Source organism: Rhagoletis zephyria, unplaced genomic scaffold (genome assembly GCF_001687245.7).
Source record: "Rhagoletis zephyria isolate East Lansing unplaced genomic scaffold, Rhagoletis_zephyria_1.1 Rzeph_scaffold_00006, whole genome shotgun sequence".
In the NCBI taxonomy this organism is placed as follows: domain Eukaryota; kingdom Metazoa; phylum Arthropoda; class Insecta; order Diptera; family Tephritidae; genus Rhagoletis; species Rhagoletis zephyria.
The window spans coordinates 495,817-514,010 of NW_016157090.1; the positions used below are offsets into that span (position 1 = coordinate 495,817).

Here is an 18,194-nt window from a genome sequence, read left to right on the forward strand (position 1 = left end):
AAAATAATTACTCAGCTTTCCGTTAAATTTTTCTATGTAATTTTATTGGAACTTCACTAGCTAAAAATTTATATAAATTTAGGATACTAAGATACAAATTTTGCATCAAAAACGCCATTTATTGCACCGAATAATAATCGATAGCTATGCAAGTATGTATGTACATATTTTGCTGCCACACTATAAATATTTACATACATCAAAATTTATTTGTTTACCCCAATCATATGCTTGACCCGTTCGAAAGATTAAAAATTCAAAATTCTTATAGACTATTCTCAAAATATGTACAAGGGTGGGTTGAAAAATTAACAGACTTGGCGCGGGCACTAAAACTAATTTTTATTAAAATTGTCCATCAGCTGATTACTATTCAACCTGTTTAAAACTTTTCTTGAAATATTTAATGAATGACAAGTCTTTGAATAATAAAATTATATCCACTTTAGAACTTTATGTTTTCAAACAACCAAAATTTCATGGGGAATTTCTAAATCACCAAAAACGTATGTTTAGGTTTCAGAAAACCGTAAAATTATATCTGTTATAAATTAGTAAAAGTTTATTTCAAGTTTTTTGTTTACCAACGAAATTTTTTTCCAGTCTTTTAATTGACAAAAACTTCTGTTTAGTTTTTAAAATACCGACGATTTGTTTTTTTTTTTAGTTTTCAAATAACCAAACATTGCCAGTTTTTGAATCAACACGATTTTTTGTCCAGTTTTTAAACTATAAAAAATTTATATCGAGATTTCGAATTAACACATTTTTTTGTCCAGTTTTTTCTAGTTTATAAATATATTTTTATTCAATGAATGTCTAGCTTTTGAATTGCCAACAATTTATGTCCTAAAGTTTTTGCAGTAACAAAAGTTTTCGTCCAGTTTTTTTTTAATTATAAACAGTTTTTATCGAAGTCTCGAATTAACAAAAATTTTTTATCGAGTTCGATTTCTAGTTTATAAATTAACAATAATTTATGTCCAACTTTAAACGACCAAAAATTTTTTGTCCAAAGATTCAATTATAAGAAGTTTATGTCCAATTTTTCAACTAGCAAAATTGTATTTGCAGGCCATAAATTAACAAAAATTTATGTCAAGGTTTTGAGCTGCCAAAAATTTTTGTACAGTTTTTAAGTTCTCATAATTTTTCAAAAATATAAATTAAATAAATTTTCCACTCATGTCGGCAACCCATCTGTCCACCCTATTAAATATTTATTTATATGGTAAAATACAATTTTCTAACAACCGGCCAGCAGCGCTTTATTTGCTTTTATAACAAATTTTGAATGCTATTTAAAGCCAATAATCAAGCGAATATTTCCTCATAAAACAAAAAATAAATTAAATTTAGGGCTTTCCTGCACCAAAAGTAGCTTTTCTGATTTGCAAAATAAACAAATGTTCACTCACGCTGATAACCGCAAGTCGCATATCGATAATTGATTGTATTTTATTAAAATTATGCCATACTAATAGCTGCTAAGTACTTACGTCAATATTTTTTCTACATATAATTTCACGTGATAATTATTTGCTGTAAAAAAATATGTTATGTTTGTATGTTTGCATATCAGATTATTTTAACCAGGCAAGAGCATTTTTTTTTAATATTACTTGTACTTATTCAAATATACTAAGCATGCTTTTTGATGACGTACGAATAGCTTCGAGTGGTTGAGCGAATTCTGCGCCCCACTCAGATACCGATACCTTGCGATGAAATAAAAAAATTTTTAGAAACTTTTATCGGGGGAGAATAAAAATATTTGTGATATCATTACTTTTTGCGTATACTGTATGGCATATATAACATTCGCTTTGATATGAAATCTACATTTATTTTGATTTTGTTTTTGCCTCGTTACAGCCATTTATGCTATGCACCTATGTATGTATGTACGTAGATAAACCTAGGTAAATTTTTTGGTTTACATTGAACACCTGCATTTTTATTTATCGGGCGCTTGATTTTTTACCCAATCATCTCAGCCAATATGGATAACAAGTTAGCATTTAGCAAAGGCCTTTGGACTTCTACGGGTTTTCACGTAATGCGATAGCGCAGGTGTGCTTTTCGAACATTTTTTTTTTTTTTATATAACTTAACATACAAAATTTTTCATATTTCAATTCGTCGGCTATGATTTGTTTTAGAAGTTTGTCAGCACTTTAAAATCCACCTTTAAATCCATAAAATTGAAAATAAAAATATGAAATTGTTCAAAATTGTTGTTGTTTGTGATAGAAAATGAGAATTTGTGAGTGAGTTTGGAACATAAATTTTATAATCTATTGCTTGCAAACGTCAAAAATGCTAAAAATGCCTCTAAGCGGTTCTGGCTTTCTATATTTTTTTATCATGTTACAATCAATAAATTTTTGTTAAGGTTTTGAAGCAAAAATAGTAAGTAGATCTTTTCCGAAAACCACTTAAACTATATTTGTGCCATTGCCACTCCAATAAGCCATAATAAGTATAAATGAGTTGCTGATAAGTAGAATATCAGTTTGCAAATTTTCACAGGGATCAGACTAATCAAAGTTTTGGGGCCATAAACTAAAAAAAAATAACATTTCAATATCCGGCATCATATAAAAAGCGATTAACCTTTGAAAGCGCCGTTGTCAGTTGATTACTTTATGGGTAAATAAAAACATATTGTACTCATTGAACTCATTACTCGAAGCGACCGAATGATGGAGGCGCCCAAAATGACTCATTCCGATTCCGATAGCTGGTAAAAACACCTGTGACAGATGGCAGAGATAGTTTGCTTGCTGACTGATATATTTAGAAATCATTTTGAATAAAATTTCAATGCCGACTGAATCAGAACTCAGACTGTGTTTGTTGTGATTCATTTACTTGGACTAGCATTTCTGCTAAAAATGTTATTCGCGATTTTCAAGGCGGTGTTTCTAAAGTACAGCCTGTGGCTGCGAAATGAATCTTCATTCAGTGTCATATTCAGACAGTAGGCTCCTGATCTATGTCGCCTGGCGCGCATCATAACTTTTCCTTTCAACCCTCAGAAAAAACTCTTTTTGAACTGTCAATAACAAACTTTTTGTTGATATTTCTCATTGCTTCTTTGACTTTCATATCGCTCACAAGGTTCATGAATGCATACTTACATACATACTAGCCATACGATATACAAATAAAGCGATAACAGCTGATAATTGCCATTTAAAATGCTTTAAAAAAAGTAAGAAACAATAACATGAAAATATACAGTTTTTGTTTTTTATCGCCGCTAAGCTTTTTGCCATATCATCTTATAAAACAATAGTTACGTAATTCATTGACAACTACAACCAAACCGCAAAGGTTCTATCAAGCTTATATATGCCCGCTTTGAAGAAAAATAAGGACCAAAGTATTAGTTCACACTCTAATTTTATATTTTTTTTGTATATTTTCTTCCATATACATTTCTTTTATATAGAAGAAATTGCCTAGCACCGTCAGCAAAAAAAAAATTATTAAAAATCAACCAGATTTTCTAGCGTCTTGAAATTTTCACTGCGTACCTAAACTTTTTCTAAGAATACAATTTTTGGGTGTAATTGTTAAAGTTTGTTGAATTTTTATAATTTTTGTACGAATTTCGAAATGTGGATTTATGTGTGCGCTGTTAAAGTAAAGTGCTAAACTAAAAAAAAATATAAACATTAAATAAACTAAATAAAAATAGCCAAAACTGGTAAAAATGTCACTTAACTTAATCAGGTGACCACAAGTGTATGTACATATCTATGGTTTCTTTAGAATTTCATTTCAAATAATAAAAAGTCTATACTTTGAAAAACCGAAAAGTTCAAACAATTTTGATCAGAACTTAAAATAACGATTAAAATATGTATACATTCATACATACATGTGTTTTCCACTTCTTCTCTCTTTTCTTAAAATTTGGGTAATAACACCACTGATTACTGCTGATATGTTAGGTTTCTCTGCATTAGGGAGTTGATTTATTAAAATCTCATAAATTTCTACCCAGTTATTACAACGATTTTTTTAAATGGAGTTACTAGCTATTTCAAAACATGAAATTGAAAATATTTATATATCAACAATAATAATAACAAACATAATTAATGAAATTTTAATTTTCAAGTCCAAATTAAATTTTTAAGTTAAAATTGAATTTAATTAAATTTGCAATGTCGGCGTTGAAGAAATTTTTTCGAGTTGTTAAACGAAATAACACTTTTTATACAAATAAATATTAAAAAGGAATATAACCATATGTGTTTGAAAATATTTTTTAGTAGGGCCGCCATCTACACAAATTAGAAATGTGTAGAGTTACCACCTATTTAAAAATTAAAATTAATCAATTGTTTAGCTTATACAACCACCGTATGGGTATTCGGGAAAATATTTATTAAGAATTTTTTTTTTGTTTTAGAGCTGCCATAGTTAATTTTAAAGTACAAAAAATTAAAAAAAGTATCGAATTTTTGAAACACTTTCATGAAATTATTTTTTGGCAGCATTGCCATTTATAAATAATTTAGTTATTATTATCAGTAGCAAAGTGGCTATGAGCCCTGGACATTGACGGGATTAGTAATGAAATTTAAAGAGATTATAAATTTCTAACCTCCCATCTAACCTTTGGAAATTACAAAAAAAATATTAATTGTATAAACAAATACAAAATTTTGTAAGTAAATATTATAGTTGTAGAGCTGCCACCTAAAAATTGTTCAATAGGAAATTGTGTGCGCTGGATAGTAGCTGATGTAATTGAATTTAAATTAAGATATTGCTAACCTCCCTTTCTGTGGTTTCTTTAAATTCCAACAGAAAAGCTATAATTTTAATTGTGACGAACAACGGATATCATTAGTGTTAAAACAACTGCGTCATAATTATATAATTAACTGCTCACTGTTAATTATAGATTTTATAATTATACAAAATACCACTTTATTGCTCAACTACAACGCGCGCTTGGAAAAATAAGACTTACAAAAATTAATTTCATACGCCCTGTCAACCAAGATTTACGAATCGGTAGCGCTTCTTGGTCCGCCCCACAGACAGCGGAAATTATTTTTAACAGCATTTGTCTTAATATCTCCACAACAAATCAACCGCCGCACCACTGCCTATCCCGCTACCCACCAACCAGCGCCAGCAATCGACAAGCGCCGATGCGTCGCGCAAACGCGTCAAACGCCGGTCAGAGGCGTGCCTGCCGCCCGTCGCTCGAACCTTTGTGTTAGCAACGCTTGGGCTTCAGTTCGAAATCGGCGCATGACAGCAACGGAACAACGGTGAATGCTATTACGTGCGAGTACGAGTGCTGTTGTTTGGGTTGTGGTAGTGGTAGTGGTAGTGGTAGAGGTAGTGGTAGAAACAAAACATATGCGGTTAGTGGTGTGACGATTTTTTACTCACTGTTTCTTGTTGTTTGAGGTTTGTTGTGCGAGCGCAATGTGTTTGAGGCGGTGAAAAGTTGTTGAAGAGACGGAAAATCAGTGTTTCTGTCCGATTGGCATCTGAAAAATGTCATTGTTGGCATGAAATGAGCTGTTGAATAGTAATTTAGTCTCGTGAAAATGTGAAATAAAAATAAAACATTTTTTAGTAAAGTAAATATGCAAAGTAAATTTGTGGATATGTGAAATATGACATCACTGTGGCGTTACGGTGTTGAGAATATACGCGAACGAGCGTGAAGAAAGTTTTTGACGACTACAAAAGGCATTGGCAATTATTTTGTTTACTGTTGCTTGGCATTTGTTGTTTTTGTGCGCGATTATTTTTTATTATTATAACCTGTTTCCAGATGGTGTTAGCAGTCAGCTGACAAGGCGCCAACCAAAAATAAAAGTGAAATATTTAGAATGAAATCGATTAGCAAAACAAAGCTAAGAAAAGCTGGAAATTTATAAAAAAAAAAAATTTTCTTGAGTTAAAAAAAAGTGACTACAAAAGTTTGAATAGTGATTAACACATAAACAACAACAACTAGCGCACATATGGACTGCAGCCATAACAGAGCAGCGCCAGATGTCAGTTGACATATTGAGCGCGCTGCGGCGGACGTGTGTGAATTGAGCAGCGCGCGCATTGGCCAACAAATACTGTAAGGCGTCGTGAAAGCGTGAGCGCGTCGGACTAAACGCTTGCCCGTGCCCGAGTGAATGTGTAAAAAAAAAACACACACCGCTGTATGCCTTAGAATCTGCGCGGCTGATCGATGAGCGGCTGTGTAGTGTGCGCGTGTACGACATAATTAATTAGCGTGACGCAACAACAAAATAAAGTAAAAATGATAAAAAAAAACTATAGAAAACAATAATTTAAGCCCTGATAAAAATAAAAATAATTAATAAACTAAAAACAATATACAACAAAAAAATTTGAAAATAAATTTGAAGTCAAAAGAATTCAACTAAAAAAGAACTAGGAAGTTAAAAAATGAATAATATAAAGAACCAAAAGATAATAAAAAAAAAACATAAGAAATGAAACAAAAAAGTATTAAAACAAAATTTTAAAACTTAAAGCTTTAGTACAACCAAAAATGTATTCCTTAAATAAATAACTACAAATGACACTTAAAGATACATATCTTACTAAAACATAAGCTTCATAAAACGCAATAAACCAAGCTGACCGTTGGAGTGACTCAAACATTACAAACGCATAAATTATAGCCAGCAATGAGCCTAATTCAGTTGCCCGTAGCGACTCTGACAAATGACAATTTGGAGGCGCAAGCAACAGCGTACAATTGCGACATGCCTGGTAGTTGCGAAAACGCCTCACCAAACATGGCTGCCAACAGCGTTAGCGCTGCGCTATCAGCGCCATCGCCATCCCCAACCGCTGTCGCGCTGTGCCGCAACAACTCTGATTCGCATATCGCGCGGCTAAACGTACAAAAAAATCAATCAAATCTCTACTTCATCAAGTCGTACAGCTTTATAGACCGGTCCTTGACCAATCATTCGCGACCACGAAAGTCAAAAAGCGCATCACCTAATCCCACCAGCTTACGGCAAATTGAGGCGCTGCTACTCGACGACACGCACTCACATGACAATGCAAAATCAGGAGCGCAACAGAAAGCAAAAGCGAAAATGAAAAAATCTAAATCGCCGCCACCAAACGATTCGGATGAGAATTTACGTGCCCTGCTGCGCCACCCCGCCGCGCTTGAGCAGGAGAGTATGAACGCAGATAAGGAGAGCTTAATACGCCGCGACACGCACTTGCGTCCAAAATCGATGCCCGCACCATCAGCAGCCCACAGCCAAACGCAAACAGACCCGGTGGCGCCACCGCCGCCAAATAAATCAAAAAAATCCACGTCTAATTTATTTAAGCGTGATTCCTTCTTACGTCATAGCCTGCAATCGATACGTCGCAGTTTTACCGCGCACAAGAAATTCGCCGGCTTCGGGCAAAATGCTGCAACGTCTAATGTGTCTACGAATTCCACAACGTCTGCGTGTTCGAAGGCGTCGAAAATATCTTCAGCGTCATCGTCATCCTCGTCGTCATCGAAGTCTTCTGCGTCCTCATCGACCACTTCGACAGCGTCGGCATCGGCGTCAGCAGGTGCAGATGCGGCAGACAACCTGAGGCATTCAAGCAAAAAGTGCCGTAAAAGTGAAAAGCCTGGCATCACTATTATGTTGAACGATAAGGCTGCGCCGCGCGTGGAGGAGGCAGTTGAAGATTGCGGCTGCGGCAATCACAGTTTTGTGGCGAATGCGACGGAGAACGCCGACGTGACTTTGTGTAAAAGGTAAGCTTACCGTTTGCTTAAGTGAGCGTTTTCTAAGGATTATGCGAATTCAATAGGCAGCAGCGAAGGGTGTGTGTGTGTGTTTGTGAAAGGCTGCTGGGCACAAGGTCAAGTAGTTTGGCATTCAATAAGGTTGTGTAAATCTAAGATTTAGGTGGTATTAAAAGCCCTATTGATGTGTTCTTACAATATTTCTATGAGTTTGTTGGTGACTGCGGAAAGAAGTGTGCGTCGAAAGATTTCAAGTGGGTATTAGCACAACTGACAGCTTCTTGCTAGATTAAAATGCGTATAAAATTGCAGCTGAAATAAAATAAATGTTTACCCATATGTGTCGGTAGAAGTTTTGCCGGCCTAAGAATTCAAGGTCAAAGCGGCTACACAGAACCGCGCGGTTAGCACCAAACTGGTTTGAAGAGATCAATCCCACTTCGTGAGTTTTTTAAATTCTGGTATTTCCTTTACTTTCAATGTATTACTTTTTGCGTTTTGAATCAGTTGTACCTACCGCGGAAAACGCTCTTTAAGTTGTATCAGGTCGTTTCTAGTAGAACTTATCTACACTCTAAAAACTGCCTGTAAAACTACTACTGAAAAGTGTTTATTTTTCAACGAGAATCTGTGCAAAGTTGTTTAAAATATACACATAAATACATACATGAAATATTTAAAATTACAAATTATTTGAAAGTAAAAATATATTTTTTACAAATAATAAATATCAAGTGCTCATGTTTACTCAATTTTAAACACTTTGTGTGTAATTTTTCTCTATGTGACAAATTTGGTATGTAAAAGTAAACAGACAGTGTGTAAATTTGCATTCATTAAGAGAATGAACTGCTTTCCTATCTTAATATGCTCAAATTTAAACAAAAAGTTTTTAGAGTGTAGAAATTGGGTGCTGTTTGAGGCTTCAGAGCTTTTTTGGAGGCTTTTTTATAAAAGCATTTCTATATTCACTTGGTACTGGGAATATTACTTATGCCTTCCGACCGCTTGAACCGGACTTCGACAAACAAATGTGCCTGTTTGCAGGACCAATAGTCGCACCTTTTTTTTTTTGGCTCCCAAGCAGTGCTGGACTTGAATTTGAGCTAAAGTTTATTCCCTCTGAAAACTGTCTTTCGAACACTAGGATTTCGCCTCCGCCTACCCACCGGACATAATCTATTGTCTTCCACATCCGAGAACTTCTGCAGAAGCTGTTTCATTTTACAATAATGCCTCGGCAGTGGTTTTATCTATTCCCTCAGTATTGGTACTCGAGATACAGTGGATGTGTGTGGGAAACAATCAAACTGTACTACGACAACATTTTGGGTCTTTTCTCTAAGGCTTCGATGAGGAGGACCCGACAGTCAAAGGAAGAGGCATTTTTATACGAGTAAAAGCTTCGATTCGATTGACAATTCCGTTCACTTGGTCTTCTATAATAAGTGACGTTTTGCATTTGATTCTTACTCTCTCCTTGTGTCCTAAGAAAACAGTAGTGATAATGAATTAGTTAGTGTTCGACCGAAGGTTCGCCCCGACTTCGGTATTCGGCCTATTCGGCTGATTTTTTATCTTCAGCTTCGGTGCCGAACAATTAGGCAATTCCAAGGTGTTATGTTTGTCGTGAAGTTACATTATTTTACCACAGTTGTTAAAATTTTGTTGTTGTTTCGCATCTCTATATAACACTGTGGAAAAATTAACGTAATAATAAAAATAATTTGTTACAAAATAAAAAATCACAGACTTATTATTTTTGAAACGTAAAATTTAATTTTAATGTTCGGCTTCGGCTTCGGTGTTCAACCAAAAATCGTATAATACCTAATATTCGGCTTCAGCTTCGGCTTCGGCCACAATTCCAGCTTCGGTCGGACACTAGAATTAGTCTAGCTGTACTAGAGCTTCCAGTCAGGTCTCCTTTGAAGTCCCTTCTCGAGATAATAACTTTCTTACTTCTTCTGCAATTATTTAACTTGAATTACTATCTTTTGTTGTATCAGACCTTTCTCTACTTAATCAAATAATAATGTTCTTCAGCTGCGTGCTCTTACAAAATTGTTACAATTCAAGAGCAACCAAACACTTTGCATCCACTTTTACTTGAGTAACCTTCCAAATAGTGCCCATCTCAGGTACTCGTGAACTTTTCACCTTTAAATTGTAAATTGCTTCAAAGCCAACGGAAGGATACACACATGTTGTTGTACGTTCATTAATTCCAGCAATGCCACAGACTTGTAGTTGGCAACTTTTCAAGTGAGACGCCCCCATTGGGCATTTAAAAGTAAAATATAAAACATTTGACTGCAAGCATATGAAAAATGGTAGGCATACAGTTGTCTTCTGCTGGCCGTTGGCCAACGTACGTCCAGTGTATGTGTGTGTGTGTGTGTCTGCTAGCGCAACGGAAACAGGATGTGCTCGCCTGGTTGGCTGGCGAACCAAGTGCCAAAGGATTGAAAAAAAATATATATATTGCGCTATTAGGTGCAAACTGCGAACTGCAGTGTAGGCAGACACTGTTGAGGCGAGCGTGGTCGGTGTGTTGCACAAGATGGCGGAATGCAAACAAATCGCCAACTTGCCGCAGGAAGTTGCAATGTTGTATGTGGTGTAATCTGGCTGGCGTGTGTGGAATTGCATGTGCGCTTCCTTTGCGGACTGCCTGCATTGCTAATTGCAGATTTCTTAACTGCGGGCTATCGAAGGTTTTTTCTTTTGATTTCTTTAATTTTTTGTTTATTTTTTCCTTTCATTTCAGTTACTTTATGTCGTTTTTTCTTTTTATTGCTTACATAATTGACTTGGAAAAAGCCGTTTGCCTTCCACTTTGGTTTGTTTAGAGTCGAAAAGTTTGTATCCTCAGCTAATAAGTTTTTTCTTGTTTATTTTTCGGTATGTGACTCTTACTCACAGTTACGGTGGTCTCCAGTATAAGGCTATTCCTCATTGCCGCAGTATTCAGAGATCGCTGTTCTCGCGCCTAAACCTTTTGGAAATTTATAGCTCCAGGCGCAAAGAAGCTATTGCCGGTCCCTTATGCTCCATTCCGGTCTATATGAAGATTCTTGCATTGTAGGGTATTGAAAATTGACGGGATTTTCCAATGCATGCAACTCAACGGAAATGAAGCGGCAGTATCTTTTCTTGCAAGCATTCTTGGTCCACTTCTTGATATTCTCCGTGCGCGTGCTTTCCAGCTGAGATATTATGCATGCATACATACATACATACATATGAACATCTTAATCTCCTTCTTTTATTTCAATATCGATCTACTAAGCTAACGCAAATCTCAAATGTTTTTCACATCACCAGTTACAGCAATAATTCTCGCGTTGATCTATTTAGTTTGCATCGGAACTCTTTTAAATCGTTTCTAATAAAATTGCTTTTCCCTTTCATAAGACACGTACGTACACAATCCAACAACCAATTCTCCGCACGTTTTACCTTCATTTCGTCAATAGCTCAATAAACTTTTCTCACGCCAATGGCACAGAACACATAACAAAAATAAAAATCAAAAAACTAAATAGCACAAAGAGCACGAAAAAGTGATACACTGAAGAAATTTGCATTTAATTTTCAAACTGTTTTTTTTTATTGTTTTTGTTTTTTTCTAAGTAATTTGCACGCTACGAGCAACGAATGAATTATTGAGCAGCATTTACTCGTACGATGATTGTGCGACGACGGGCGAACTGCCGGCACATTGCAATGCGATGCCTCCCCCTACTCGTAGGGAAGCTAGTGTCTTCAACCTAACTTTGCTGCTGCAGAAGCTCCTTCGCAAATACACTGCTTTTGTAGTAGTAAATAGTTTGCATAAATCACTTGAAAGAATAAATAAATAAACTAAATATTTACTCAAAAAGTAAGACGAACACAAAATTGACGCAATATCACGATTGCATTAGTGTTGTAAAATATCACTTCATTTGCCATTTGCTTGCAGTGTTGCTTAGTATTCAGTGGCAGCTAACAACGCGTGTGGATGCTGAAATTTTTCATATGCACTTACAATGACATGTCACATAGGTCAAAAGCGTGGGAAAATTGGAGTATTCACAGTTAAACTTAGCATTCGCATTTGCGTATTGCAAAGTGCTTGATATTATCTGGGTCATGTGGCAATTGCTAAGAATATCTGCAAATTGTAGGCTAAATTTGAAGAGGTGTTGAAGTAGGCGCGGTAGAGTAGCGGGGGGTGAAGTGCGTATTAATTTGTAAACCGCTAATAAAAGGGCTGTGTGTTATGGTATGGACGCCAAAAGATATCCAATAAAAATTTTGATAGTTTTCGAGCTTTAGCGAATACTCGTAGAGAAAATGGTAAAATTGCTGCAATTTTTGGAGTAAAATGTTACCTGTAGTTTTTGCTATAAGCAAAGTAAGAAATTAAAAATTTTTTGAAGTGTCTCTCGCAAAACAGATCCTTTAAAAACCGTGGGCCCTTATTGCTTAAGCCTGCTGTAAAAGCTAAGATGCGTAAATAAATCAAAGGAAATCCCGAAAAAAATATCCAAAAAACTCCCAAAAATCACGAATGACAAAAATCAAAAATCCCCTTTTGCCTTTAGCCCGTCGCTTTCAATATGTTTTCAGGCATGACTCTAGAAGTACCCGAAACTCATGATTGTCTTTATCAATATCATTCTTGGATATGAGTCCAAGAAAATGTCGTAAAAACTAAAAAAAAAAAAAATATCATGAATCGCTTTCCGATTTTTTTTTTTGCAAGTTTGCCTTAGAACCTCGAAAACATGCCAGATAAAGTCTCGAAAAAATCTAAAATGCTATGAATCACCGCTCATAAAAAAATGCCGAAAATTGTTAAGAAATTCCGAAAAAAAATTTTAAAAAGAGTCCAGTAAAAAGAATCCCGATAAAACTTAAAGAAAATGCGTATCATTTATTTTTTTCTTCATTATTTATTAAAAAAATTAATATAACTCTCGAAGATAATCACAAAATAAGACCAAGAAAATCCCGTGAGGGGTCTCGAAAACCTTTTCGATCACAAATCTCTTCATTCCGGAAAAAATCTCAACACAATTTGGAAAGTGATCGGAAAAATCTCTCGGATCCAAGAATGTTCGCGAAAAATCGGAAAATTGCGATTCCTATCATTTGTTTTAACAGCATCCCGAAGAAAACCCCCGATTAAAAAAAATAAAAAACAGAAAAAAAGTCTCGGAAATCCCAAAAGAATAACTTCATTCCCAAAAAAGTAACCAAAAAAATTACAAAAAAAAACGATAAAACCCCGAAAATACCGCAAAATAACACGAAAATATTTTCTGCCCAAACAATGACTGTCACAATTTTTGCTTTAATAAAGGGAAAAGTAATCGGGTTTTTCAATATGACAAAGTTCATAATTTTTTTAGGCCATTTTTGTTTTCGAAATATAGTCTGTTTACAACAGTTCCTATTAAAGTTATTCCGTAAATTTTGTTAGAAAATCTTATTTATTATTGTAACGTTGTGGCAACTCTTCATCTGCATACATCGCTAAAACTAAAGCGAATAGTCAGCGATTGCCGATACTTTTGACACACTACAAGCACTTTTCATCACTTTTTTTTTGGTCCTTATTTTCGTGGGTCATTGAATTTTTCGTCGCCATTCATCTTCAGTATAATACCGCACAGATATTTAAAAAAAATAATATTCATACATTTACAATAGGGCAATTCACATAAATTCCTAAAAGCCTCATAACCACGTTAACAACGTAAATTTGTATGGAAATCGGGTTTATTTGCGAGATTTACGAGGTTACGAGGCATTTATGCGTTTAGATGAATACCCTGAATTTTTTTCACACCTCCAAAGCAATAACATTACGTGGAAAGTGACACATTCTCTTTCCGACGAATTCGCTCATACTTAATCGCGCAGCCGCTACATACATACATACATATCTAGTATATACGTACTCATTTTCCCGTCTGTGTGCGCATTCCTGCATTTCACAATTTCCTTTGAAAAAAAAAACAAAACAAACATGTCACATCAATTATTTGTTACCAAGAATGATCAACATCAATCAAATTAAGACAAGTAATAAATGTATAAATAACTGCATATGTAAATATGGCTCATCAGCATGCGAGTATATCGGATATCTGTGGAAATATGATGTGCATTTTATAGCAAAATTCATAAATTAATTGACCTACTTGGCTGCCATTGCAATTGCAAGTGTAACAACTGCAGCAGCTGCTTCTTGCATTTAAATTTCCAAGCGTTCAATTGAGGGCTGTCACTTCGACTGCCGGCAGATAGACAAATAATTGAATTACAAACAAAAAAATAAAAGCAAAACTGATACGAAACTGTGTGAAATAAATTTGTGTAAAAAATGGTTGGATGCGTGCCACTGTACCGCGCAAAGTTGTGAAATCTCTGATATGAACTAAATTTCTTTGAAATTTTTAAAATAAAGCTAATTAACTGAAAATTTATGATTTTCTTTAAAGCCAAATAAAAATTGTTGCCACATTTCTGCCCATACGCGCGGCAATAAAAACGTTTTAGTTTGCAACTACAAAATTGCAACATAGACTGCAAGAAAAGCGCGGAGCAGCACAATTCATTTAAAATTTGTTTGAAATTTTTTATCCGCTGAGCGCATTAAATTTACTGTACATTTTTTGCTTGTCATTTACAGCATAAACGCCCGCAGCTATTTACTAGTATGTATACATATGTACATATGTATCTTAACTACAAGTGTACGAGTTTGTAGCACTCAAAAACAAATAAACGCCTCTTAAAAACAAATTCCAATTGCTTTAAATTTAGACCGGGAGTCAGCGTAGGGCGTACTAGTGTACATAAGTACATATGTATGTATGTATATAGTACAGCTACATAGGGTCTCTCAAAGTGTTTTCATGTTAGGCAGCTGAAGTCGTTATCACTTCAGGTGGTTGTAAAATGTCGAGAAAATAATAGAACTAAAAACCGGGAATAAAAAATGATGCAAATACATTTGTTTACATACATAAATACATACATATATACATATATGTGGGACGTTCCATGTCAAACGGACCAAAGCTCTGTCCAAAATTCTGTGGGATAGAAGCTAACGTCAAAAACATGTCATTATGCATCAAATAAAACGTGGCAGAATCGAAAATTTAGTATTACGTAAATACTGCGACCCCCCCCCCCCCNCCCCCCCCCCCCCCCCTAGAAGACGGCATTTCCGTAAATGCGTAAATAAATTTGTCATTCAGTTTGTTAAAACAGTTGTCAGTTATTAGGTCAAGACGGATTCTAATATTTTAGGGTCGCTGATCACGAATATAGGTTAAGAATTTTGATATTCAAAATGGCGGATCCAATATGGCGGACGATTTTTTTTTAATGTTTATCGGGTTCACTTAGAATTCGTTACTCGGGGGGCATCTTTGTCGCTGATTACGAATCAGAAATAAGATTGGAAAAATTCAAAATGGCGGACCCAATATGGCGGATAAAAAATCGAAATTTGCTTAGAATTTCACAATTTGGGGCTTTTTACGTCGCTGATTACAAATTAAAAAAAATTCAAAGTGGAGGATCCATATAGGATCTATCATTTATTTATGGAAAAGTTAAAATCGATTGGAAATATTCCATTTATCACGGAAAGCCAAAATCGAACGTATGTACCTACATGGGTATGGGTGACATTGTCATCTGTCGGTGTAACTCATACGCCATGTAGCTACATACGTTCGATTTTGACTTTTCCGTGATAAATGGAATTTTTCCAATCTTATTTCTACGCGGATAGGGGTTCTGCGCAAAAATAATGTCGCCCCGGATCTAGTTTGGTCTAGGCAACATTAGAGTGGAAAAATCTACTTTCTTGCTGGCGTCCCCCAGAATTATAGAAAATGAAAAAAAAATAAGGAGACGCTTACTTTATTATTTTGAAATCGATTAACCTCTAACCGTGCCGCTGGGTCTTTAAAGTTTTCCATATATTTAATATATATGGTAAATAAATGTTTTCGTAGAATTGCTATAAAATCGTTAACAATAAATATTTTTTTAACCAATAAAAATATTTCCCTTCAGAAATTTTCCAACAAATATGATGCGAACTTAACTAATTTTTGTAAATAAGAGATAGGTAAATAAGATTATCACTTCTCAAAAAGTAGTTGGTAAAATTTTAGAGTTAAATAGGCATTATAATTTTATTGTTTTCAGATTTCTCAATGGTCATATTTTTACTCAATCAAAAAGTATTTATTTTGAACGATTCTACGAAAATATGTATTTTCCACAAACATGTTAAATGCTAATCGACTACAAAATAAAAAATACGGGTCTCCTTATTTTCCTTATTCTTTAGTTCCGGTCGGTGCACAGTGGTCTGAATAGGAAATCTAGCGGGAAAAAACAGTTTGAACAGGTTCGCGTTGATGGATTTGTACACCACTACGTATCCACTAGTTTGTATGACCACTGATTACAAATCTTCAGTCAGTTTTCAAAAATCCAATATGGCGGACACAATTTTCAAAAGTGATTAACTTCGCTCGAAACTTGTTACTCTGGGGTTGATGGGTCGATAATAATAATTTTTAAAATTCAAAATGGGGTTCCAATATGTTACTCGCAGCTTCTTGAAATTGAAAACAATTATATGGGTGACGTAAAAGCGCGCAAAAATAGTATATTTTACCTTAAAGTCAAGACTTTACAGAAATAGTTTTTATAAATTTCAAGTCGGCACTCAACTCAATTTAAGAATTTATGAAATAATTTTCTATTACCGGTAGTCACTTCTCTTCATGAAAATAAAATTTGCAATAGACGCAAATCCCGACCTGTGTACGGTTACTGGACAAAAATGTGGGACAACCCTAATGTACTAAATACAATGTATGCACTTAAATAGTTTAAAGAAAAAAAAAATGTACAAAAAAGTGTACAAATTCCACAAAGCAACTATTTAAGTAATACAATTGCATACATCTTTTTTTTTTAACAAACATGTCATTTGTAAGTGTGTATGCATATATGCATTCAAACATCCACTATAGAAGTTTGCTCATTGAAATATGTACAACTGTGCCACTATTTTATGACAGCGAGAGCATCTCATTTCTTAATCAGCTATGTTAAAATGTAAATGTTTTCGTGTTTGTAGCGCAAATGTGATGCGAGTATACAAATGATGTAGTATCAATTACAGCCAGGGTTGCCAACAATCATAAAGCTGTGTGCACCGTCTAAGCTAAATTAACGGTATTTTTGTTAAGTCTTGACTCCACAAAAAATAGGCGCATCTGAGTTACGATAGTTTGTCTGACAGCGCTGAGATAAGATGAACATTCGTGCTCGGCTGAGGTCAGGCATTCTCTGTCTAATTTTGAATGCGCCGTGAATTAGCTCACAGCCCTTATTGTCGCTTGGATATTCGAGTGGAAGATCTTAATTGCCCTTATTGACGTCAGACAGTCGATCAACTTATAATTTTTTTAATGAACGTTACCCATGTCTGGAAAACACTACTGCAGATATGTATCTCTACCGATCTTTGAGTCCTTAGTCGATTTCTAAATTCCGGTCTGAAATTCGTTCGTGTAAATTTTCACTGCTCTGAAAAGTACACTTCAAGCAAAAAGTCCGAACTGTGCTGGGTACAAGGTTACTCCAGGGTGAGTCATGGGTACATAAGACCCGCAGTGCCTGCTTGAAGTAATCTATTTTCACATATCATCCGAAAAAACCCCTTACTTTTTAAAAATCTTGTAAAAGCAAAAATTCGCTTTATTTTCGGGTAGAGAACTCACTGTATCGTGTGGAGTCTCCCTCTCCTCTTTGTTGTAGTGAGAAAGCTTGCGCGAGACACGCTTGTGTTTGATAAATATTTTATATAGTATACGCAGCATTGAGTTCCAAAGTTTAGTTCGATACTACAAAGAACATTTTTCCCATCGCTTTCATACGAGTATACTGGGCCGTATGAGTAAAAACTAAGCAATTGCTTTTTCATAAAATTCATATTCAAACAAAATTGAAGTTAAAGGCATGAAATTTCAAGAAAATGCAATTGCTTAGTTTTTACTCATACGGCCCAGTATACTCGTATGAAAGCGATGGGAAAAATGTTCTTTGTTGTATACAGTGGGCCGATACATATACATAAATAAAGTCTTATGGCATCTCTGACAATCACAGAAAATGCATATAGCGCGCAACAACAAAGAACTCAGTCAACGGCAGTACTTTGATTAGCACAGCAACGCGGCTAGTCAGCGCACAGCTTCAATACCTTCACCAGACTGCAAGCGGATTGCTGTGTTGGGAGATCTTGAAATGCTCACCGAATTTTATTCATCCCGCCGACTCGATTCGAACGCAAAACCTCGCGTAAATTGAAAAACCTCAA

The 18,194-nt window shown here is 35.0% G+C and overlaps 1 protein-coding gene across 4 annotated transcripts in view; it reads left to right on the forward strand.

The window, feature by feature from the left end:
• The window catches only part of LOC108381104 (platelet binding protein GspB-like), an 87,311-nt gene that overhangs the window by 19,780 nt on the left and 49,337 nt on the right, over positions 1-18,194 (forward strand). For 2 of the 4 annotated variants that reach the window (XM_017637547.1, XM_017637615.1), the window contains exon 1: positions 6,540-7,786. The exons of 1 other annotated variant lie outside the window; for it this stretch is intronic. In XM_017637547.1, coding sequence (XP_017493036.1) covers positions 6,696-7,786 — 1,091 coding nt within the window. In that variant the 5' untranslated portion in view covers positions 6,540-6,695. Of the gene's footprint in view, positions 1-6,536; positions 7,787-18,194 lie in introns of those variants that run through there. One more of the 4 variants, XM_017637757.1, reaches the window with a different exon arrangement.